Source organism: Spermophilus citellus (genome assembly GCF_964194105.1).
Source record: "Spermophilus citellus genome assembly, chromosome: 3".
Classification (NCBI taxonomy): domain Eukaryota; kingdom Metazoa; phylum Chordata; class Mammalia; order Rodentia; family Sciuridae; genus Spermophilus; species Spermophilus citellus.
The window spans coordinates 232,363,263-232,387,381 of NC_138184.1; the positions used below are offsets into that span (position 1 = coordinate 232,363,263).

General features: G+C 48.6%; 1 protein-coding gene across 2 annotated transcripts in view; it reads left to right on the forward strand.

The window, feature by feature from the left end:
• The window catches only part of DYNC2I1 (dynein 2 intermediate chain 1), an 80,190-nt gene that overhangs the window by 8,579 nt on the left and 47,492 nt on the right, over window positions 1–24,119 (forward strand). For both annotated transcript variants that reach the window (XM_081283993.1, XM_081283992.1), the window contains 7 exons: window positions 51–480; window positions 2,887–2,978; window positions 5,771–6,076; window positions 12,152–12,207; window positions 14,034–14,088; window positions 20,079–20,156; window positions 20,846–21,062. In XM_081283993.1, the coding sequence (XP_081140119.1) occupies window positions 51–480; window positions 2,887–2,978; window positions 5,771–6,076; window positions 12,152–12,207; window positions 14,034–14,088; window positions 20,079–20,156; window positions 20,846–21,062 (1,234 nt within the window). The remainder of the gene's footprint in view (window positions 1–50; window positions 481–2,886; window positions 2,979–5,770; window positions 6,077–12,151; window positions 12,208–14,033; window positions 14,089–20,078; window positions 20,157–20,845; window positions 21,063–24,119) is intronic.

The window sequence follows — 24,119 nt, forward strand, 5'->3', positions numbered from 1 at the left end:
AATGGAAGTGTGCTTTCCTGGTCAAGATGTCCTTCTCTCTCTTGCTTTAGGCGGCACGATCAGGCAGTCCCAAGGAGGAGAAGAAACACAGAGAAAGGAAGCTGCACAAGGAGTCCGAAGTGGAGCTCTCTGAACACAGGGAGCACAAGTACAGGGACCCCGACTCAGACCCTCGGCACCGGGGAAGGACGACCGGGGGAGACCCTCACCCCTCCAAGGAGAGTCCTCGTGGAGAGAGAGACCGAGAAAAACTCCGAGAGAGGAGGAGAGACACAAAAGACCGGGAGAAAGAAAAATCGAAAGAGAAATGTCGAGAACAAGACACAGAGAAGCCTCACGGCCGAGGAAAAGACAGAGAAAAGGAAAGAGACAGGAGAGCTAGGAAGGAAGAGCTGAGGCCGATGGCTGCACACCACAACCTCCTGGGCCGAGAGGCTCGGGACCGGCCCCTGGAGAAGGTGGAGAGGAAGACACGCTCAGGTGCGTCCTGGGTGCTGGGTGGAAGCGGGTGGGGAAGTGTGGGGGTTGGCTGGACAGTTCCTGTGCATTGAATCCAGAGGTGCTCTAGCACTGAGCCACGTCCCCAGCTATTTTTCTATTTTGAGACAAGGTCTTGCCAAGTTCTTAGGGCCTTCCTAAGTTGCTGAAGCTGGCCTTGAATCTGCAATCCTCCTGCCTCAGGTGTGCACCACCAAGCCCAGCTGCATTTTTCTCTTTAGGTATGTTCATTTTTCGTTTTGTTTTCTCTTCTAGTTTGCACATGTTTTACGTTGAACTTTAAGTTACAGGCTCCTATTGTGTGTGAGAGAGACTTTGATTTTTCTTATGCTCATTCAGTCAGTGAAGGAACAGTTAACTTTCTCTTATTTTCTAGAGTTATATTATTGAAATATATTTTAATTATCCCTTTGTGAATAAAAGGTATTTTTATCAAAAGCTCTTTGATAAAAGTATTCCTCAAACATGTCAGTCTTATTTTAAACAGTATCCAAATGCTACTTGTCTGAGTTTGTTGGAGTTCTAATTAAGGGTGCATACTTTCCCTCCCAAGTGGAAGTTTCTTTGCTATTTTTTGGTTGTGCAGATAGTCTTTGCTTTTTATCAAAATTCACTTGAGTCAGCTGACATGCAACAGGAGCACATCAGAGAGTGAACAAAGGCTTTCGCCTGGCTGTGCCAGAGCTACAGAGCCAGGACGCTGTCCACTGTGTTGGTCATGTGTCATTCCTGCACAGGGCAGCTGTTTGTAGTGGGGCCTACTGGAATATGGATGTGGTGTGGGCGTTTCTGGGGTTCATACATGGGCATTCTGTGGTGTGTGCGCCCTGGTGTGTGTGGTGGGTTAGTTGGGTTGCACTAGTAGCTAGTTTACTGCTCAATACTTCCTTTAAACATTTGGTGTTCTTGATGTTTTCTTTAGGAATGTCTCTCGTTCTCAACAGTGGCTTTTTGCCATTAACTTTGGTGGCTTTTCCTTTCCACACAGCATTGAAGAGAATTGTGCTGAGAAGACCAGTTGTGCAGCTAGACTCCTCACAGTTCCTCTGGTCTCCTTTCTAGGCCCGTCTCCTCATTTCCTTCTCCTCTGTGTCTCCCTCTGGGCAGTGTGGCCCGCTTCCCAGTCACCTTTCTCTGGCACTGAGGGATTCAGGCTCTCGGTTTAAGCTCTTGTTTGTTCCTGATGTCCAGGTTTTAGCCCAGGTAGGCCGCTCCTCACATCCCAGACTTGTGTGTCTGTCTGGGCTGTGCTGTCCAGGAGGACTAGACTACGGGTCCCTCCTCTAGAACCTGCTCCACCTTTCTAGTGGATGGCAATGCTTTCTCCTGGGCCTCAGGTCAGAACACCTGGGGATCTTCTGACTCCACACTTTTCCTTTCAGTCTCTGGGAGAGTCCTGTGGGCTCTGCCTTCGCGGTGTGCCGGAGTCTGACCTGCATGCCTGTGTCACAGACTTCCTGGAGAAGGACCAGTGCTCTGCAGACATTTAATGCATGAGCTTTGCCTCAATCTCTGAAAGTTTGATTTTCCCCTTACCTTTTAAAGTGTTGGTTTTAAAAATTTTTACTTTTTATTAACATGTATTAATTGTACACATGAACAGGATTCAGTGTGCTTTTTGAACATGTATGTATAGTGTGCTGAAGTGTTGATTTTCTTAATTGCAAGCTCAGTGATTTTGTTTGTGCACACTCAGAAGTGAAGCCTGGTTTTCCTTGGTGCATCAGGCATCCCCAGAAACTGGGTGCCTGGTGGAGTCCTTCCCACCCCTCCTGCAACTTCTTTCTGGGTCATGCTAGGCCCTAGCTGAACACCCCTCACTTGATAACTGGTACTTTAGCCTCTTGCTGGGGCAGGGCTGCACCTGGCAATCTTAGCTGTTTTGGGCCCTCCTGCCTCCTTGTCTCCTCTCAGTGGTGGTGGTAGTGGGGGGGACAAAAGGCTATGGGGCCATGCTCTCTCCTCAGCAGATGCCCAGGGCAGGGGTGTCCTTGGAGCTTCACAGGTGACTAAGACGACTGGCTTGGTGGGCTGATTTTCCTTCTCTGACTAGGTTCTTCTTTGCCAGGAAGCTCTTCTACTGATGCCCAGAAACCCTGGAGATGTCATGTGCTGGGCTGTTGCCCCTCTAGAATATCAGGGAAACTAGGTGCTGCCAGGTGCTCAGTAACCAACTGGAGAGGGCAGCGTTCTGCCTGCCTCTCAGATTGTGATTTCAAGTTTAGAACTAGGACTCGCCATTGTGGGGTTTGGGGAATGTGCTGGAGAGGAGGAAGGTCTGGAGTACATGCTGATGAAGGTGTCATGTGCAGTGGAGCCTGTGGTGTGGTGCTGGGTCTTCTGATATGCTAAAGGTTGGGAAAATTAAAGATGGGTTTTGTTTTTTAGTAAGCAAAGTGAGAATTGAAGAAAAAGAAAGGCGAGATGAAGACTCTGAAAGAGGAGATGAAGATAGAGAAAGAAGATACCGAGAAAGAAAGGTACACAGGGCCCCCGAGAAAGGACCCCCTGGTGCTCCAGCGGAGGCCTGGAGCCTGACTTAGAGGCACCCGTGAGAGTCCCTGTCAGGCCGAGGCCAGCCAGCTGCTGATCCTAAGGGCAGCTCCTGGTGTTTATTACGTTTAGAAGACACAGATAAATAATGAGAAAACAAAAACCGTCTACTCCCCACCCAGAGATAATTACTGATAATGTTTAAATATGTATCTGACCAGTTTGTACACATGAATGCATAGGTAATATGTAAACTTTTTTCTTAAGTTAGATTTTTACTAAGTTTTATAGATCATTTGAACTTGACATATCTTGGGTGTTTTCTTAAGTCATCGTATTTCTGATATTTTAATGGACACGTTTTAATGATACAGATGCATTGGTTCTGCTATTTTTGGACATGGAGATTGCTTCTGATTTTTTTTGTTGTTAAGACATCCAGGGGGTGAACTTTTTACATTTATTCATAATTATTTTCTTATGGTTAATTTCTGGAAATGAAGGTATTGGAGCAAAGTAAATGTAAACCCCATTTGCTTTACACAAAAGTCATGATCATTTGTATCACCACAGTGCAATTCCCCCATGTCCTGGGCAGCAACGGGCCTCATCATTTTTTTTTTTTTAATATTTATTTTTTAGTTTTAGGTGAATACAATATCTTTATTTTGGTGCTAAGGATCGAACCCAGTGCCTCACGGGTGCTAAGCAAGCACTCTACCACTTAAGCCACAACCCCAGTGCCTGGGCATCATCATTTTTAATCTTTGTTAATTTGATTCAGAAGAAATTGAATTTCTGAAGATTTTCTTTTTTTAAATATATATATATGTGTGTGTGTGTGTGTGTGTGTGTGTGTGTGTGTGTATATATATATATATATATATATATATATATATATACACACACATTTAGTTGTAGATGGACACAACATCTTGATTTTACTTATTTATCTCTTTGTGGTGCTGAGGATCAAACGCAGTGCCTCACGCATACAAGGCAAGCACTCTACCACTGAGCTACATCCCCAACCCTGAACATTTTCCTTTTAAAAAAAAAGTTTTATTTTTAATTGGCACCTAGTAGTTGTGCATATTTATAGGGTGCAGTGTGACCTTGTAACACATGTACAGTGTGTAATGATCATTGCAGTTCATTGGCGTATCCATCCCCTCAGACTTTGATTGCTTTTTTGCATTAGGGACATTGGAAATCCCCTGTGCTGGCTGTTTTGAAATACTCAATTAGCTGCTGTCAGCAGCAAGTGCCCTTCTGTGCATGGAGCAGATGTCTTCCTGTATCCCACTGCACCCTCTGGGAGTCTTGAAAAGAGTTTACTGCCCTGTTGGCAAGTTACACCTGTTGCCCTTGTTACTTTCTTGTGGCATGGCTAACTTTAAAAGTCTAATGTGCCAGTCCTCTGTGTTGCTGTTGGTTGTCTAGAATTGATTGACCTGTGGGATCTTTATTTTTATAAGTCAGTGCAAATCATGAAGTAGGCAGGTCTGCCCTCACCATCCCTCTTGCTGCTGCAGCACCCAGCCCTTCCCTGACTCCAGCTTCTGTGAGTACCACGTCAATCTTCAGTTCCCGCTGAGTTTGTTCTGGTGAATGAATGGTGATAGTGATCTAACCTGTCCACTGAGGAGCTGGCCAGACACCTGCCTTTCTTATCCTGGCAAAGGCCAGTGGGGTGGACCAGAGTCTGGGAGAACAGAACAAAGGAGAAGAAAGAGACTGTTGGGTCCCCAGGAGGGGTGAGGGACTGTAGGGAATCACATGGTGAGGAGGGATCCTGGATGGAGAGTCCAGAGGCCCCTGCTTGGGGTGAGGCTGGGGACATGTGTGCTGTGGTGTCTGTAGGTCTGTGGATGGTGCCCCCAGAATGGAGTCTGAGCCAAAGGCTGGGTCATAATAACCTGGTACACATTCTGGTGAGTGTCATCCATATTTCCTGGGCACCCACGGTGGCTTTGGGGACCTGGGAATGACTGCAGGATGGCCCCATTTTCAAGACTCTTCATCTGGTTGTACCATTAATGAGGGATGTGGCCCTGCACTGAAGAGAGGAAGCATCCTGCCGTGGTGCTCGCTGAGGGGCTCCTGGGTGGCACAGAGGCTGTCTGGGAGGGGCCATAGGGCCTAGATTCTGAGTGCTGCTTTGCTTTGCTGATTGTGTCACTGAGACCTTTAACTTATAGAAATAAGAGGTTGACTTTGGTTGACAGTTTTTGGAGATTCTCGTCCCTGATTGACTGGTCCTATTGTCTTGGGTCTGTGGCAAGGCAGAGCATCGAGTGGGAGCACAGAATGGACTAAACCCACTCGCCACAGACCAGGGAATAGAGAGAGAGGAAGAGGCTGGGGTCCCAGAGCCTCTCCTGGGAGAATGCTCCAGTGAACCAAGGACTTCCCCCTGGCCCCTTCTTCTAAAGGTCCACAGCACCTCCCAGCAGTGCCACCCTGGAGACCAAGCCTTAGCCCAGAAGCCTGTGGGCACATTTAGCGCCCAAGCCATCATACTAGGGAGCTGGACGCTGCTTTCCATGTCACATGTTTCCATGCACCTCTGTGACCTGTGGGTTCAGAGGCCAGCCGTGTGGAGTCATGGAGCATTTTCTTTCTAGAGGTAGCAGATTGTCCTGGGGAGACACCTGCTGTGATGAGTGGTGATGGAGCAGAGGGGCAGCGGTGGCTCCGAGTTCCCCGCTGTTCCCCTCGGTGTAAAGGCAGGGCCCGCTGTCCTCGCTCATGTGCGTCTCCCTGTTGCGCTTCACAGTTGCAGTATGGGGACAGCAAAGACAACCCTCTCAAGTACTGGCTTTATAAGGAGGATGGTGAAAGAAGACACAGGAAGCCACGGGAAGCAGATCGAGAGAGGAAACACCGAGAAAAAAGCAGCACACGGGAGAAAAGAGAAAGACATTCAAAAGAAAAGAGCAATGCACTCTCTGACAAAGAAGGGGAAGAAAGACATAAAGAAAAACGACACAAAGAAGCCTTTCATTTTGACGAGAGGCACCGAAGCAGCATGGATAAAAAAGAGAGACTGTGGAAAGAAGAGCACAGGAAAAGGGAGTCCAAGGTATGATCTTGGTGCTCTGTGGGGTCCCCAGTCGTCCGAGTCCGTGTGAGTGGCGGCTCTGGAGGAAGTCGGACGTGTCACGGGGTGCCTGAGAGTGGGCTTGGAGAAGGGTGGCTAATTGTGTACTGCTCTGTCTTGCCTTTTAGGAATCATGAATGCAAGTCTTTCGATTATGGTATCAGAATACTTTGGCCAGATTTGGAAATGTATTGTGAAAGTTTACATATAACATTCAAAAGGAAGCTGGCAGCTGGGTATGGTGGTGCACCCTGTGATCCCAACCACTGGGAGGCCAAGGAAGGAGAGTCACAGGTTCAAGGCCAGCCTCAGCAACTTGGTGAGGCCCTAGGCAATTTAGCAAGAAGACCCTATCTCAAAATAAAGAACAAAAAGGGCTGGGGATGTGGCTTAATGACTAAGCACCCCTGGGTTCAATTCCCAGCATCAAAAAGAGCGAAAAAGAAGTGCATAATTATGAAGCAGTTATTGTCAACCAGAATCGGTGGTATAAATCTGCTAAAAAACAAAACAGATGAAACTATAAGACAAGCACTGGGTTCCTTCCGTGTGTGAGTACCTCGTCTCTGCAGCTGCTCGGTGTTTCCCTGACGCACCTTGGTCTCACCTGTTCTTACGTGCGCTTTGTGTGCTCTCTTTCTGCAGAGTCTGAAGCTGATGTGACTTAGTTGTCATGTTTCTTTTTTTTTTTTTTAGTTGTAGGTGGACACAATACCTTTATTTTATCTATTTATATGTGGTGCTGAGGATTGAACCCAGTGCCCCATATATGCTAGGTGAGCAAGCGTTCTACTGCTGAGCCCCAAGCGCACCCCTTAATTGTCATGTTTCTTGGTGTGCTTCCTTTAGAGTAGAGATGGCATCTGGTCAGGAGGCCCAAGTGGTATGGAGCCTGGGGAACATTCCAACCTTCTCAGCCACGGTGGGGTAGCTGAGGGCCTGGATTGGAACCAGGAGCGTCTGAGCTGGGACGCATTTGTGGTAGGGATGGGCTTCAGCTGGTCAGCCCTCTGTACTGCTGTGTCATGGGTCAGTCCCCGGCCTTCGTTGCCCTCACCCGAGGCCTTCCACAGCTGAGCGAGCTCCACAGCCCTCCTTGTGGATCAGAACACTGGTCCTGCTCCCCATGCTCTGAGAGAGCACTGTTTACACTGTGTGGTGCCTAAAGCCCATGCCTTCCCTACACCCGCCCCGCCATCACCCCTCTAAGCCCCTTGCCGGAAAGCCAAGTGGGGCAGCTGCGGAGGCATAGCCTCAGGACAGCTTGCAGTCTATGTTTAAAGTCCCTTTCCCTGGATCACAACTTTTATTGTTCCCCCGACATTTTAATATTTATTTATTTATTTATTTTAGTTCTCGGCAGACACAACATCTTTGTTGGTATGTGGTGCTGAGGATCGAACCCGGGCCGCACGCATGCCAGGCGAGCGCGCTACCGCTTGAGCCACATCCCCAGCCCCCGACATTTTATTATGAATGTATTTATACATACAGCAAAGCTGACAGAATCTGACAGAGAATGCCCACATACCCATGTTAGATTCCTGCACGGACTTTGTTTTTTGAACTTGCCTGTTGTTCATGCCTTGGGTCATAATAAGTTATTTGAAATGACTGCTTGGCTGGTGTGTATTTAATTCTGCCCCAGAAACACCTTTCCGGATATGTCTTAATACACGTATTTGGCTTTTATAAAGGTGGGTGCAGAAGTGGTCCATTAGGAACATTATTCTGCATTTTTACTAAATCACTGCCTTTAAAAGTAGTTCCAGTCGGGCTTGGTGGTGCACGCCTCTAACCCCAGCATCTTAGGAGGCTGAGGCAGGAGGGTTGCAAGTTCAAAGCCAGCCTCAGCAACTTAATGAAAGCCCTAAGCAACTTAGTGAGGCCCCTGTCTCAAAATAAAAAATAAAAAGGGCTGGGGATGTGGCTCAGTGGTTAAGTGCTTCTGGGTTCAATCCCTGGTACCAAAAAAAAAAAAAAAAAAAAAAAAATCCCTAAAAAACAACAACAAAAAAACTATATCCAGATGTTTCTGATGACTGACAAACTTCCTTTTTTAGACTGTAGTAGAGTTGCTGCTGTGTGACCGGCCTTGTTCTAGGCACTGAGATTACAGCTGTGAACTGTAATGTGGTGGTGAGGATTGAACCCAGTGCTCTGTTCTCTAGTTAGAGAACCTATGTGATGAGCACATGTACAGTTTGACATCAGGGGTGGGACTGAGCATTTATAATTAATGTTTTTCTTTGTGGAGACTTTCAGGTACTCAAGAGATGCTTTTCAACCTTGTTTCTGTTAGAGTAGTATTTTGTGTCCTAGGGGCATTCTGAGTAACTGTACCTGGATAACAGATATAAATCAGAACTGTTCCCAAGAGTGTGTGTTCTCCTTGGTCACTGTTCACTTGCTCTCGATGACGGTGTTTTTCAGTGCTGGGAATTGAACCCAAGGCATGTGTGGTATCACGGAGCTTCATACATGCCATCCATTTTTTTCTGAAATGTTTATTTTGAGACAGGGTTCTCTAATTTGCCTAAACTGGCCTTGCACTTGTGATTCTCCTGCAAGGACTCCCAACTAGTAGGGATTACAGGCGGACCCCACCACACCTCGCCCTGTATAATTTTTTGTCCATTATTTTAATTAAATCATGTGTCTTTTATCATAAACATTATACAGTTATCGATTAGAGATGCGGTGTGGTTAAGCTGATGAATGTAGCAAGTGTTTTCCTAAAGTCATTAGCCAGGGGCCTCTTCTCTGGGACCCTGTCTGCTGTGCTTTTATTCTTTTGAAGGTCAGATCATGCTCCTTTCTGCTCTTGGTAATAGCGGCTTTGACCATCCGTTGTAAGTTTCTGTTTCTAGTCCAAAACTACAGAGCCCGAGTCCTGAGGGACCAGGTGGCCAGGCCACAGGAGTTGGATGGTGAATTGCTGAGCCCTGTCCAGCTCTGCCTGTGAGGCCACCAGGGTCAGCAGTGTGGTCCTCCTCTGGGTGTCACAGGATGGAGGTAGTGGAGGTTGAAGCACCTGCCCTCACTGGCCTTGGGACCTCTCACCTGGCCCCAGGTGCAGTACTGGCTGGCAGGAGTCCAGGTCAGGACCCTCTAGCACTGCTCCTGTCTGTCCACCCCCAGGCTTAATTGTTCTAATCCAGTGGGTCAGTTTCCTCCTCTTCCTCCTGCTGTCTGACCAGCTGCAGGTCACGCCGTGTTCCTCTTGAGCTCTACACATCGCATTCTTTTCCCTGCCTCTGTTCCGTAGACTATGACAGACTGTTCTGTTAAATGTGTAATTATATTATCATTAATTTTTTTAATATTTATTTTTTAGTTGTAACTAGACACAATATCTTTATTTTATTTTATGTGTTGCTGAGGATCCAACCCAGGCCCTCGTACATGGTAGGCGAGGGCTCTACCTCTGAGCCACAGCCTCAGCCCCTATATTATTAATAATTTTAGAAATATTTTTAAATACCGAAAAGCATAAGAAAATACGAATTACCCCGTTTGGTGTGTGAGCCCCTAACCGCCTGTTCCTGAGCATGGATGGGCTGCAGTCACGCGGCTCCTTTCTCTTTGTTGTGGGAAATACTTAATACAGGAATGTATGTTTTTTCATATTTTTTATTGGCGCATTATAGTTGTCCCTAGTGGTGGGATTTGTTGTTATGTATTTATTTATTTCTCCACACAATACACAAATACAATTGGCCAGTATCCTTCCCAGTATTCCCTCTTCCCTCTCCTCCTGCCACCCCCTGGCCTGGGTTCTCTGTTCTGCTGATCTCCCTTTGATTATTCATGAGATTCCTCTTCTTTTCCTTTTTCCTCTCTAGCTTCCACATATGAGAGAAGACATATGACCCGTGACCTTCTAAGTTTGGCTTATTTTGCTTAACGTGATGTTCCCATCCGTTTTCCTGCAGATGACCTGATTTAGTTTTCTTATGGCTGAGTCAAACTCCACTGTGTGTATACACCACATTTTCCTTATCCATCTGTTGATGGACGCCTCGGCTGGTTCTGTGGTTTGGCTTTTGTGAATTGTGCTGCCATAAACATTGGTACGCATGTGTCACTGGAGTATGACTTTAATTCTTTAGGCTAAACACCGGGGAATGGGTCCAGGTGGGTCAGATGGTGCTCCCATGCCTGGTCTTTTGAAGAACCTCCACACTGATTTCCATAGTGGCCGTACTAATTTACAATCCCACAACAGTGGAAAAGTGATCCCTTTCCCCCACATCCTCTTCCCATTTATTGTCTAATGTGGGGTGCCGTCTACGATCCATGCAGACAGCTAACTAAAATCACCTGAGGAAAATTCCCAAGGCATCAGAATGGAACCCAGACACCCAGTTTACCTTTAAATCAAGCTCCAGGTGGGCTCCTCTGCCCTCGGCCTCAAGCTCCCCAAATGGGAGAGTGAGGAATCACACGAGAGGCTGGCGAGAGAGAGAAAGCCTGAGCACGTTCTGAGTGGACTTTTATTAGGGGACTCTAAATTCTTAGAAATTTCCATCCAATGAAGGTGAAGCGGGGCAGGGTCACAAGGACAGGTGAGAGAGTTTTCTTAGAGGTAGAACTGATAGGATCCTTGGGGATATGGGAAGGCACACCCATGCCCAGAGACACAGTGGCTCAACCCTAAATTGGGGCTACCATCTGGCTACTTAGGCAACCAGATCACAGAGGGACCGACGAAGCCACATCAATCAGAAGAGGAGACAAATGCAGTCATGTGCTAGTTTGGCCTCCCACCATGGGGATAGTTAGTAATCATCTAAAGGGGATGCAGTGTAGCTCAGTGATGGAGCACTTGTCTGGCACACAGGAGACCCTGGGTTCAATCCCCAGCATTGCAAACAGAACAAAACCAAGAAGGGAGTAGCCTGGGGGCTGGGGGCTGTGGTGTATCTGTGATCCCAGCTACCGGGGAGCCTGAGGCAGTAGGATCCCAACTTCAAGTTCAACCTAGGCAACTTAATGAAACTCTTTCTAAAAAAAAAAAAAAAATGTAAAGTACTGGAGATGTAGCTCAGTAGTAGAGCACGCCTGGGTTGAGTCATCAGTACTGCAAAATAAAAACCCAAACCGAAACCGTCTGATGTTCCGTCTGTGGTCAGAAGCTCCTCTGTTCAACAAGGAGCCTAATACTGAATCCTAAGCTCATGAGCATCCTGGCTATTATGAATTATTCTGTGATGAGCAAGTTGAAATCTCACTACAGTCTTTGGTTGCTTTCCAGTCTAAACATAAGTGCTGCTGAAGCAAGCACTCTTTGACTATTTTCTGAGAGAGTTTTCTTAGAGGTAGAACTGATAGGTCCAAGCAAGCCTGGTATTGGTGACTCTTTTGAAGCTTTTGGACAGGTTGTCTGTGCTTCCCAAGGACCATTCCCAGGGCTCTTGCCTTCCTCCACTCCAGGGACGCACTTCCCCAGCTGCCTCCTCCTATGTGTTGCGCTTAAGACGAGGCTCATGTAGCTCCACATTTCTCTTTCCAAAAATCCTCTGTGTATATTGATTTATAATCTTAGAGTTTCAGTTTTATTTCAAAATATTCATTTAATTCGAGAGAAGGTTGCTTAGCTATTTGTGTGTGCTGTGCTGGGGATTGAACGGAGGACCTTGTGCAGGCTAGGCAGATGCTCTACCACTGGGCCACACCCCTTCCCTTCGCAATTTCATTCTGTGGATAGTGGATCTGTGGAATAGGCACAGTCTAATTGCTTCAGAATTTACAGTTTTAAGTAGTGTGAGGAACTTGCCAGGCGCCATCTTGACTTGTTTACAGACTCTAACAAATTGGTACATACTATGTTACTTATGTGAAATGGTTGGCTTTCTCACTTTCTCTTGCTGAGGTGATGTATAATCACCTTGTTCAATACATTAGTTTTCTAATTTAATCAAAATAGCTAGTAAACTGTCATTTTGAAATAAATTCCAAGGAGGGTTTGTGTGTGTGCTTGTGTTATGGGGGTGGTCACACGCCATGCACGGTGACGTGCCTCTTAATGGGTGTGCCCTCTTCCTCTCTTGACAGAATGGTGAACCCAGAAGCCGAGGAACAAGTCTGAGAAGAGATGGGACTGGCAACCAGTAAGGAGATGTATATTGACTGTTAAGTGAGAAGCAGAATGCATTTTTCTTATTAGATTTAATTACACCTGGTAAATTGGAATAAATCATAGTTAAACTTTATTTTCTCTAGATTTAACCCCTCCAATCATATTTTAGGCATACTAAAGGAGCTTGGACATAACTTGCTATAGTCATATTTTGATTTTTAAGTATTTACTCATATTAATTTTTTTTCTTTATTCTTTTTCCGTGTTGGGGATGGAACTGAGGAGTGCCTTACCACTGAACTGTACCCTCAGTCCTTTTTTTTTTAAATATAATTTAGTTGTCAATGGATCTTTTATGTTATTTATATGTGGTGCTGGGGATCGAACTTAGGGCCTCACATATGCCAGGCAAATGCTCTACCACTGAGCCACTACTCCAGCCCCCCTCCGTCTTTTTGCATTTTTTGTTTTGAGGCAAGTCTTTCTAAGTTGCCCATCCTCCTGCCTCAGCCTCCCAAGTCTCTGGGATTACTGGTATGCACCACCACACCCAGCTGCTCATACAAGTTTAAAGAATTAATATCCACTCTGGGGAGAACAATTTACTTGGGAGGTTGTTGGTATTTGAGGGGTGGTGCCTCCTCTGCCTGAATTGAAAGCACCCACAGATGGGCAGTTCAATTCCTTTCCAGGTGCGAGCAAGCCTGGTGTGGCAGCAGGTAGTCCCCGCCCCGGTGTTTGCAGCTTGTGAGCATACAAGGTGGTGCTTCCAGCTTGTAGACACCAGGCACTGCTCATGGGCCTGCCAGCCTGCACTGGCAGTGAACTAGGGTGCCAGGGCCTGGAGCTTACATGTAGATTCATTTTGTGTATCAGCCTTAGATTATTTCATTTGGTTATTTCCTTTCATTTCATCTTGCTGGGGATCAAACCCAGGACCTCACATATGCTGAGCAAGACCCAGCTGCCCCTGAGCTCTAGGTTGTAACTGATTCTTTGTGACAGCCATATTTTGTAGTTCTTTTTTCATGCTATGAGAAAACTCAAGTGTCTTTCCCATGTTTTTATAAGCTTGAAAAAGCTAGCACTTAAACCCAGGGAGTCAAGAGTCCCCCTTTTAGACTCACATCTGCTAGAGTGCATGAGGAACTTTGCTGTACTCTGATCTGTTAACTCAAGTCTTGTGTTGAGTTGGTGTGAATCTACATTGTAAAAACTGAGAATCAGTTTAAAATTTGATTCATTTTAGGCCCTGGCTAACATTATAAAATATTATTAAAAATTAGGCCAAGTGTGGTGGTGCATGCCTGTAATCCCAGCAGCCTGGGAGGCTGAGGCAGGAGGATTGCAAGTTCAAAGCCACCCTCAGTAACTTAGTGAGGCCCAAAGCAACTTAGCAACACCTTGTCTCAAAATAAATATAAAAAGGAAAGGGCTGGTGATCTGACTCGGTGGGTAAATACACCTGGGTTCAATCCCCCATATCCCCTCCCCCCAAAAAAGGAAAATATTTTATTATAAACATTTAATGTGGAAATATAAATATCGTTATATTAAACATAAAATAATTTTCAGGATTGACTGAAAATCATAGAAAATTTCAAGATTTGTAAAGGATATAAATTTGCATACACAAGTTTGTTAAAATGCCGAGATTCTGCATCTACTGAGGTGTTTTCTAGCTTGAGCTACTGCTGACATAGTAAAATGTGAGCGGATGGGAGCGTGCACGGTGCCCACCCACAGCTCGTCCCGTCAAGCCCGGTGGTGCCTGGGCCTTCTCTGGGACGCAGCAGCTTCATGGTCTGGGTGTCCTCCTCTCACAGCCTGTTTGATGCTGTTGCGCTTTCTTTTCAGGCATTCGGAGAGTGCAGCGAGGAGCAGTGGAAGGGAGAGGGATTTGCAGGGGAAGGTAAGACCCTCAGCACCACCGGGGTGGGCGCACAGGTCAGCCGCTGTCCACGTGTGGTTCCCCCAGAATGCAAGAAGCAACAGCCCACAAGTGTGAGGGAACCGTTCCCAGGAGAGGCTGTGGGAGCAGCTGTTGGGCTGCTGTGACTACAGGACCCGAGCAGCACAGCGGTCAAGGAGGAAGGGTTTGCTTGGGGCTCATGTTTCAGAGGTGTCGGGTGGACAGCCGGCTCTGTGCCTGGGAACTCGAGGTGAGGCAGGCCCACACGGTGGGGAGTGTGGCAGAGGGAGAGTCTCCACTTTGCAGATTCAATGTAGACCGCCAAGCCACACCTCCCAGGCCCCACTTCAGGCCCCACCAGGAAATCCGTCAGGGACTCAGTCAGTGACGGGGTCAAGGCTCTCACCACCCAGCGGTTTGTCCTCTGAACCTTCGTGCGACGTCTCACGGGAGCTTTTGTCTCACATCCAAACCCTGACAGAGGCTCAGTGCCTCACCTTGTGTGACAGACAGAAGAGTATTTCATCTGAATAGACCTGTAGTGCGTCCAACTCACCCTGTGGGGTTGGGAGCCCCCACCACGAGGCCGTGGCTCAGACGGCGCATCAGGCACGTTCCGCCAGACCTGAGCGTGGCGCTGACTTGTGCCTGTCAGGCGTGGTGGGCCGGCAGCAAAGAAGGCAAGGCCCGAGGTGAGGGGTCATGCAGTCCCATCCTGACGCCTGGTTGCTCACCGTACCCTTTGTCGGGTCTCACTGTTCCTTTGGACAGCAGAGCAGGGATGCATGAGCTTTCACGGGAAATGAGCACTTTCCCCTGCTGGCATCCGCGGTCCTGGTGAGGCCGTCTTGCTTGTGCCATGGGAGACGGTGACTGGGTTGTGTATTCCCTCGGGCACAGAGCCTCGCTCATCTTGGGAGCAGGGAGGCCTGCACGGCCCCTGCAGGAGGAGGGAGTGCCAGCCTTCAGAGCACTGTGCTGCAGGAGAGCAGGAGACGGTGGAGCTCAGCAGAGCATCGCCCTTGTGTGGCCCAGGCACCGTGGTGAGGCTCAGACGAGGGGCTGATAATTCTCAGAAACAGAGGTGAAGCAGGGCGGAGGGGCACGTGTGGGGAGGGAGCCAGTGCCTCACCAGAGGGTCCTTGTGGCTGCCCAGGAGGAGGGTGTAGCCACCAGAGAAGGTCAGTCAGAAACAATCAGTGAAGAACTAAAGACACAGAGTCAGACTTACGACTGTGAAGCAGAGTGCCTGATAGACCCACTCCGCACAGGAGCTGGAGCTGGACATTGAGAAATGGCTCCGTGGTCTATTTAAGGGGTGCCTCGAAGGCAGGGGGGCCTTTCGGGGTGGAGTCTTGCTTCCTGGTGTCTTGCAATCACCAGGTAGACTGGCATCTTAGCAGGCCACACCCGTCTCTGAGAGGCCGTGTGGCACAGCAGGCCACCTGTCTCCGGTAGTTTGTGGGACCAGGCAGAGCTGAGTAGAGGTTCACAGGTATTTGGGTGATCTTACCCTGTGGGATGCCATGGGAAGTCCCCAAACACCAGAAGTTCTAATTCAAAGGCTGCAGCCCCAGTGATGGCTCTCGACAGGATGCTGGTACCCTCATACAGGGGAAGGGTTGATGCAGGGGGCTCCAGGCCCTGCCTAGAGCTCTGGGAGGCAAGGTGGAAGGAGCGCACACGCGTCATGGTCTTGTCCCCAACATGGTTGAGGCTCTGCAGGAAGCGAGGGGTCTGTCCCAGACCCCACCTCTCCCTCGGGCCCTCGGACACAGTGGGCTTGGGCCCAGAGGAGAGGGTGGTGCCCCAGCTCTGGTTCCACACTCCTGTCAGTCAGCAGGTGCAGACGGAGGTGACAAGTGCAGTGTGAGTGTGGTGTGCCCAGAGGACCGTGTCTGTCTGTCGTGAGATCTAATGTTTTCAGAGCAACTTGAAGTTTACAGAAAAATTGGAAGGAAGGTACAGAGTTCCCTGGTATTCCTGCCCCCATGCAAGCCTAGCCTCCGTCACTGTGGCATCCCCTACTAGAAGGGTACCTCTGTCACACCAATGAGCCTCTGCTGACAGGTCACGGTCACTCGAGTCTGTGGTGTGCAGACTGTGGGGCTCAGTCTTGGTGCAGTGAAATCGGGGTCAGAGGGCTGGGGCTGGACCTCAGTGGTAGAGCACTTGCCTTACACCACATAAAAATAAATGAACAAAATACAGATATTATGTCCATCTACACTAAAAATATATTTTTTAAAAAATTAAAAAAGAAAGAAAGAGGGGTCAAACACACGACAACATGTCCTTAGGAAGGCCCTGCTGTGGCACACGCACTCCCCTCCTTTTGTGTCCGGCCGTAGAGAACGTCCATCTTGTTGAAGTGGCTACTCCTCTCTCCACCCATAATTGCCACCGTCACCCAGTTTGCAGAGGTGGTTCGACCGCCTATTGGGAACCACGGGACTGTGGGACTGGGACCCAGATCTCCGTCTTCCATTTACCTGTCTGCTCCATGTCCTGATGTCCTGCAAGGCCCAGAGCATGGGGGCACAGTGCCCTCCTGCTGGCCACCTCTCCTTTGGCCTGTTCCCCAGCTTTTAAAAATGTCAAGTCCCATATTGAGATGTTAACCACAGAGCACTAGGCAGTCGGGTTGGAAGTAAGGATCTGTCTTCAAAATGCCCCCAGTAATGATCTCTGAATACGTAGAGCCAGTCTGACTGATCTACAAAATATCTATGGTTCCTCATTCTTCTGGGTACACGTGATGTAGAGTCCACCAGTCGTGCAGTTATGTGTGTACATAGAGTGATGATGTGATGATGTCTGAGTCCATCTGTTATCCTCCTCTCCCCCGCTCCCCACGACCTGATCTAAGGTAACTAGTCTTCCCTAGTGCTCTGCCCTATGTGAATCAGCATCTGCATATCCGAGAAAACATTCGGCCTTTGGCTTTTGGGGATTGGCTTACTTCACTTGGAATGATATTTTCCAGCTCCACCCGTTTACCAGCAAATGCCATCATTTCATTCTTCTTTGTGTCTGAGTAATATTCCATTGTGTGTGTGTGTGTGTGTGTGTGTGTGTGTGTGTGTGTGTGACATTTTTTTTATCCACTCATCTGTTGAAGGACACCTCCATGGTGGCATAGTTTAGATATTGTACATTGAGCTGCTATGAACATTAATGTGGCTGCTGATTTTCATTCCTTGGGGTATATGCCAAGGAGTCAAATGGTGACTCAGTTTTCTGAGGTGTCTCCATAGCACTTCCGTAATAGTTGCACCAATTTTCCCACCATCTTGCTGGGATTTTGAATTTCACTGATTCTGTATGTGAAGTTGGACGAACTGACATCTTGACAATACTGAGTCGTCGTCGTCACCTTTTTTCTTTTTGTTTTTTGTACTGGGGATTAAACCCAGGGGCTCTCTACCGGAGAGCTACATCCCCAAACCCTTAAAATGTCTTTACGTTTTGGGACAAGGTCGAACTAAACTGCCAGGCAGCTCAAGTGGGTGGTCCCCTCGCCTCAGCCCCCCCACTTCTGGCGGCACAGCTGCCCTGTGCAGCCTGCCCAGACTGGCGGTCCTGCCACTGAGAACAAAGCTCACTTCTTCTCAGTGGTGTCCCTTCTCCCTGTGCTTGTGCTGTGGAGTTAGCTAGGACCCCCGGGTGCCCGAGGGGTCAGGAGAGGCTGTCTTGTTCCTGACTCTGAGGAGACTGGAGTTTCTCACCATTGAGAGTGACGTCAGCTGCAGAGGTTCTCCACCAAGTCAGGAATGGGTGCTGGGTATTGTTGGGTGCGTTTTCTGCATCGGTTGGGACATCACAGGTTTTTCCCTTTTAATCTGTTGATGGAATGGAATGTATTGATCTTTGAATGTTGATCCAGACAGGTCCTGGCCAGTTGTGGACTGTGATTCTTTATACATCATCAGTTACACTTGGCACCGTTCTGTTGAGGATTTTGGCTCTGTCATGCTGGGGTTGGTGCTGGTGCTAACGTATGTCTGGTGTGGTGTTACTGTCGGGTGGCCTCCATGAATGAGCATGGCCGGTCCTCTGGAAGAGGTTGTGGGGAGTCATAGCATGTCTTCGTTGACGCAGGCCAGAGATCCTCTGGCCTCTAGCCCTAGCTGGGCCTGGTGCTCTGTGTTCCAGGAGGGCCTCTGGCTGCTGAGTCAGTTTCCTTCAGGGACATGGGCTTATTCAAGCCATCTCTTTCTTCTGGTGTCAGTTTGGCGGCCTGTGTCCTTCAAGAGATCAGTCCATTTACCTACGTTATCGTACTGTGCCCTAAATTGTTCATAGAGTTGGTTAGTTGTCCCTTAGTTATTTAAAAATTTTTTTTGGTACAGAGGATTGAACTCAAGGCTTCACATATGCTAGGCAATATGTACTCTTCCACTGAGCTACATCCTCGGCTGTTTAAAAACATTTTTTTTTTTTGAGACAGCATCTTACTATATTGCCCAGACTGGCCCTAAACTTGTGATCATCCTGCCTCAACTTCCCACGTTGCTGGAATTACAGTCGTATACCGTGGTGCCTGGCTCTTGGTCATCCTTTTGATGCCCACGGGAGCTGTAGTTATATCCTTTCTTTTGTTTGATTTTGGTCCTCTCTTTTCCCCTCATTATCTTGGCTAGAAGCTTATCAGTTTATCGATACTTAAAACAAACAAACAGACAACATCTGGTTCCAAGAAATTCCTCATCAGTCTCTTAGTCTTAGGGGCATATATGGGTAGAGGGGCTCTCTGTGGATAACTAGCTAATCTCGTGGCGATTGCTACGTGGCATCTTGCTGGGTGGCATGGTGACAGGCCACACTTGGACGGGTAGGTGGCATGAAAGAGCCCTTGGCCAGCTCTGTGAGCTCCAGGCTGCACCTGCCTGTCCTCTAAGAGTTCTGCCCCTCCCTGCACTCGCGGTCCCGGCCACCAGCTTGGGGCCTCCCTCGCTCCTGTGAGTTTGCTCTCTCCGTTGTCTGCACATTGGTTGATAGCAAGGGAACATCTCTCGCTCCCCAGGGTCCCCATAGAGCCCTGTGGTTTCTAGTCCTACCTCCAGGCCCCAAAGGGCGCCCTCAGGCTCCCTGCCACCTCCGGGTGCACTTGTGGCTCCTCTGACCTGCTGCTGTAGGTGTGAGATGTCGAGAGCTTCAGCTGTTAGGCAGTGGGGGTGCTCTGACATGAACATGGATGTGGTGAGGTCAGCTTCCCTAGCAGGGTGCCCCTGAACTCCATGTCATCTAGAGGGACCCTTGAGGACAGTGCGTGCCCTGCCGCAGGTGCAGGTGGGATGGAGAAGTAGGGCCAGCCCGGAGAGATGCTGGGTCTCATAGTCAGGCAGGGTTGGGCCTACTCCTCTGTCTGTTCCTCACAGTGCAGGTACGATTAGCACCGCTTAGTAGGGATGCATTTGGACACAGATAGCTGCACCCTGAGGGTGTTTGCATAATGCATTTTTCCTCATTAGAATTAGACGTGTCCGGGAAATGCTGTGTTTCCTAAGTTACACTTACACTAGCCATTTTCTTTTTTGGGTCATACCTATAAATTGACAAGTGCATATCTTTCTTTCTTCCTCTTGAAATTTTTCTTTGGGTAGATCTTTTTTTGAATTTATTTTTAAATGGTGTATAAAACATAAAAATTGTTCATGTTAGTGGGGTATACATAATATTCAACATGTATGTACAGTGCATACTGTTTAGATCAGGTTAAACCTACCTGTCTCAAACATTTATCATTTTCTTTTGGTGAAAACTTTAAAAATTCTTTTCTCTAGCTTTTTGAAATGTACAGTATGTTATTGTTATAGGTATATTTATTATAAGCATTCAAAGTCAGGTGCTGCTAGTCTTATAAATGCTTACATATTTAAGTTGGCAACATCAAATGCATCTCAGGAAGCGTGTATTTTCCACTTGTTTGCAATGTTCAAGTTTGTGATTGAATGTTTTTGTTTCATGTTTAATTTTTTCATGTCTAGGAAATTGAAAGGGAAGACATGGATTTAGCAAATGCTGAGGCTGATGAATATACAGTTGGTCTTGAAGATGATTTTGAAGTAAGTATAAAAGTTAAAATTTCTCTCAGCTTATGATTTGTTCTGAAAAATCACCTTCTGTGTAATAATTTCACGTCCTTTCTGTCTTCTTCGTACTCTTAGATGTCCGTGTCTGATAAAGCTTGACTTGGGTCGAGCTGTTCCCCATGAAAAGCTTTTGACGCTTCCCCAGTGCTTACCAAAATGATGGGACTGAAGGGCTTTACAGTCAGTCCACCCTTCAGTGACTGTCCATGTACACTCACTTTCCCATCCTCGGGACAAATTCCTAAACACACAGAGGCCAGTTATCTTCCCTTACATTGACAATGAATATAAAAAAAAATAAATCATAAAAGCGATTACATTTGCAGCAGCATCAGAAAGAATGAGACACCTGGGAATAAACTCACCCAAGAAGCTATAGGACTGGCAAATTGAAAACTACAACAGCTTGTTAAGGGACCCAGGTGTGTGGAGGGGACGTCCAGGTGGCAGGGGTGTGGCCCACTGCTGAGCAGCTCATCTCCGGGACAAGGGCACTAGTCGGGACAGGTTGATGATCTAATGATGTCAACATCAGTGAACTCTGAAGTCTTTCTTAGCTGTGATAAGGACTCTGCCTGTCTTAGATTGTCACGCTTTGTTCCATGTGAGTGTTACTTAACTCTGTTGTCTTAAGGGTCCCAAACCGTTGTCCTTGTTTGTAGGACTATGAAGATGACTTTGAGGTTTGTGATGGAGATGATGATAGCAGCAACGAGCCTGAGTCAACAGAAAAACCGGAAGAACTTCCTTTAGCCCAAAAAAGGGAGATACAAGAAATTCAGAAAGCCATCTACGCAGAAAACGAGAGGCTCGGGGAGCTGTCCTCAGAGCTGCTGCGGAAGCAGGGGCTGGCGGAGGGCCCCAGGGACCCCAGCTCAGGTGTGTGAGTGGTGGCACTGCGGGGCCGCTCTCAGCCGCTGGCCCACCTCCAGGCCCTCCTTCCAGCGGTGGGCAGACACCTGGCACTGCAGTCGCACCACGGTTGTGCCCTGGCTCTTGGTGCTTGGGGCCGCTCAGGCATGAACCACATGTGGCGAGGGTCTTTCTGTGAGAGGCTGTAGGCCCCCCATGGTGCTGGTACTAGGCAGGGCTGGCTGTGGTGGGTAGCTGTCCAGCAGCAGTGTGGCCTGTCCTCCGGCCTCCTGCTGGTCTGCCTGCAGTGCTCTCCCCTTCCTGGGGACGTCCTCCTCTGTTCCTGCAGTGGACGTCAGGGCTGTCACAGGAGGCCAGCGTCAGAGCACCCCGAGGGCCAGGTGCGGCTCAGGGGAGGCTGGGAAGCTGCTTCTGGCCAGGGGTTTTCTGTGTGAAATGAGGACTGTTTACCCTGGGCTCCTGGCCTCTGGATGTGAGAACAGGAGGGGGTCCCACTGTGTGGCCCAGGCTGGCCTAGAATGTGACATCCTCCCACCTCTGCCTCGTAGGAGCTGGGATGGCAGGCACGCCTCCTTGGCTCCCCATAGAGCTCAGAGCACTCATCCTGCAGCTGCAGATCCTGGCTGTCACTTGCAGTGACATGACCCTGGGTGTCACCCCACCTCTCTGTGCCTCGGTTTCCTGAAGGGTACCTGTAGTCAGGCGGCCAACATGTGCACATGCTGGAGAGCAGCAGCACCCCACCAGCGCCGGGGAGTGTCAGTGCCGTGGGGCCCGTGGTGCTGGCTCTCTGTCATAGTATACCCAGCTGTCAGGTGGCATTGTCTTGTGTGGATACCCTGCGGCACCCTGCGGCTCGTGTGGCTGTAAACCCCAGGTGGCTTTTTGCGGTGCACTCAGGTTCATTGTGGTGCTTGGGAGCTCACACATCTCCAGGAGGTGACCCAGCTCCTCGGTCTGTGGCCAAGGCGGAGCTCTGCATTGGGGTGTCTTCATTCTGTGAGGTACACTTGTCTGCCACTCATTTTCAGGACTGGTGGCCTCTCCCAGGCATGCATGTGCTTTGCCCTTGGCACACCACCTTCCCCAAACCCACTGCCCTCACAGCCGTCCTGTGCAGCGGGCGTTCTGGCAGGGAGAGAGCAGAGATGCAATGTGTCACTTGTCATCATGAAGCTTGTTGCGACAGTGCTAGGACTGCTCTGTGGTCTTCTCTGAGCCACACCCTCTGTCTCAAAGGCCTCAAGGAAAATGAGAGACTGTGTGGTAAAGGACACTGAGAGTTTTGAAAACTAAGATAGCAAGACGCTTATTCTGTTCTTGATAAATGCAAACACATATCCAAGGGGAATAAAAGACTGATTAAGATACGTTTGCCATAAACATGTAAACATGAGCGTGGGAATAACTACACACAGGAGACCACAGGATCCCTTGAGGGAAGAGGCAGCTCACAGCAGGAAGCGTGGTGGCTGGAGCTGGTCCTGCTGTGGACCTTTTCGCTCAGCCAGTCATTGGTTAGTCTAATCATATCTTTGGAAACTTTTGAAAGTCTTCTAAGCTCATACCCACATTCTTCTTTGATTTGCACTTGTTTTTACCTGTTTTTTAATTTATTTCCCATTTCCTTTAGTAGAGAGCAAGAGTCCCCCTCATTTGAGGGGGATGCCTTTTGAGACCCCCATGGGTGCCTGAAGTCACAGAGAGCCCGGAACCCCATATGTAGTGCTTTTCCCCTATACGTACAGACCTATGATGAAGTTTGGTTTGCACATTAGGCACAGTAAGCGGTTAGCGGCATTAACAGTAACAGAACAACTGTTACGATACCCCGTGATAGAAGTTGAGTGGACATGTCTCTCAAAATACTGTCCTGTACTCACCCGTCATCTCGTGATTAGCTGAAGTGAGTGACGTTCCTTGACACAGCCCTGGGCCACATGGGTGTCAGGAGCGTCGTCTGCTTTGGGTGACCGCAGATCCTTGAGCCCTGATGATGCCGATGGCCGGGGAGCTCCACGGTTGACACTTCTTTTTGCCGAACCCTTTGGAGAGCGCTGTTATGGGAAGTGGTGGCCTTTTTCCTTTTAACTCACTGAGCCATTGCTGTGGGGGTTGGTGACCACGTGGCGACTTCAGTGTTGCGTTGCGTGGGAGGACATAGTTCACACTCTCGTCCTTGAGTGTCCTGCCGTGTACAGCACTTTGGTGAGTTTGGGTGACGTCCATGCTGCTGGTTCTGCTCCGTTTCTTCCTCCTCTTCCTCTGTCCTTCCACGTCACTGCACGGTGGCAAATGCTTCTCCATCTCCTTGTCTTGCTGCATGAACAATTCTCCTGACTTCGCAGCTGATCCCAGGAAGCCTTTTTTTAAAGTTGCGCACAGAGAACAGAGAGTTCCTGTGTACTTTTCACTCAGCTTCCCTGATTCTTTTTAAATATATGTTTTTTCAGTTGTAGTTGGACACAATACCTTTACTTTATTTATTTATTTTTGTGTGGTGCTGAGGATCGAACCTAGCACCTTGCACGTGCTAGGTGAGTGCTCTACCGCTGAGCCACAACCCCAGCCCCCCCAGGAAGCCTTTTAAAACATCCTCCACTTCACTCCCTAAGTTCTTCCAGTGGAGTCTCCCAGCTCTGCCCCACATCCAGAGTAGGGTCTGCATCACTTGCCGGTCAGAGGTGGTCACACAGCAGGCACCGGGCCGGGTGGCGTCCAGGTCAAGGGGCTGGAGCAGGTGGTGTCTGAGGTGAAATAGAGCCTTGACCTTGTCATTTACCCAGCAAACAGATTCAGGATGACCAGGTGCACTGCCTGTCATTGATAAGGCTTTACATTCCAGCCCTCGCTGCCCGAGTCAAAGGGCAGCAGCGTCTTCCTGGCAGGCAGTCTCGCCCGTAGTTTCCGTGCTTTCAGTCCAAACCTGTCCCTGAATCATCCCTCAGGTGCAGCGAGTGACTTGGTGCCCCTTGTTGCAGGGGATCCCTTGCTGAAGGCTTCACGGGCTTCAGGCTTCTGCTGCAGCTTGCTGCTGTCCTTGGAACATGCTCCTGTCTTCCA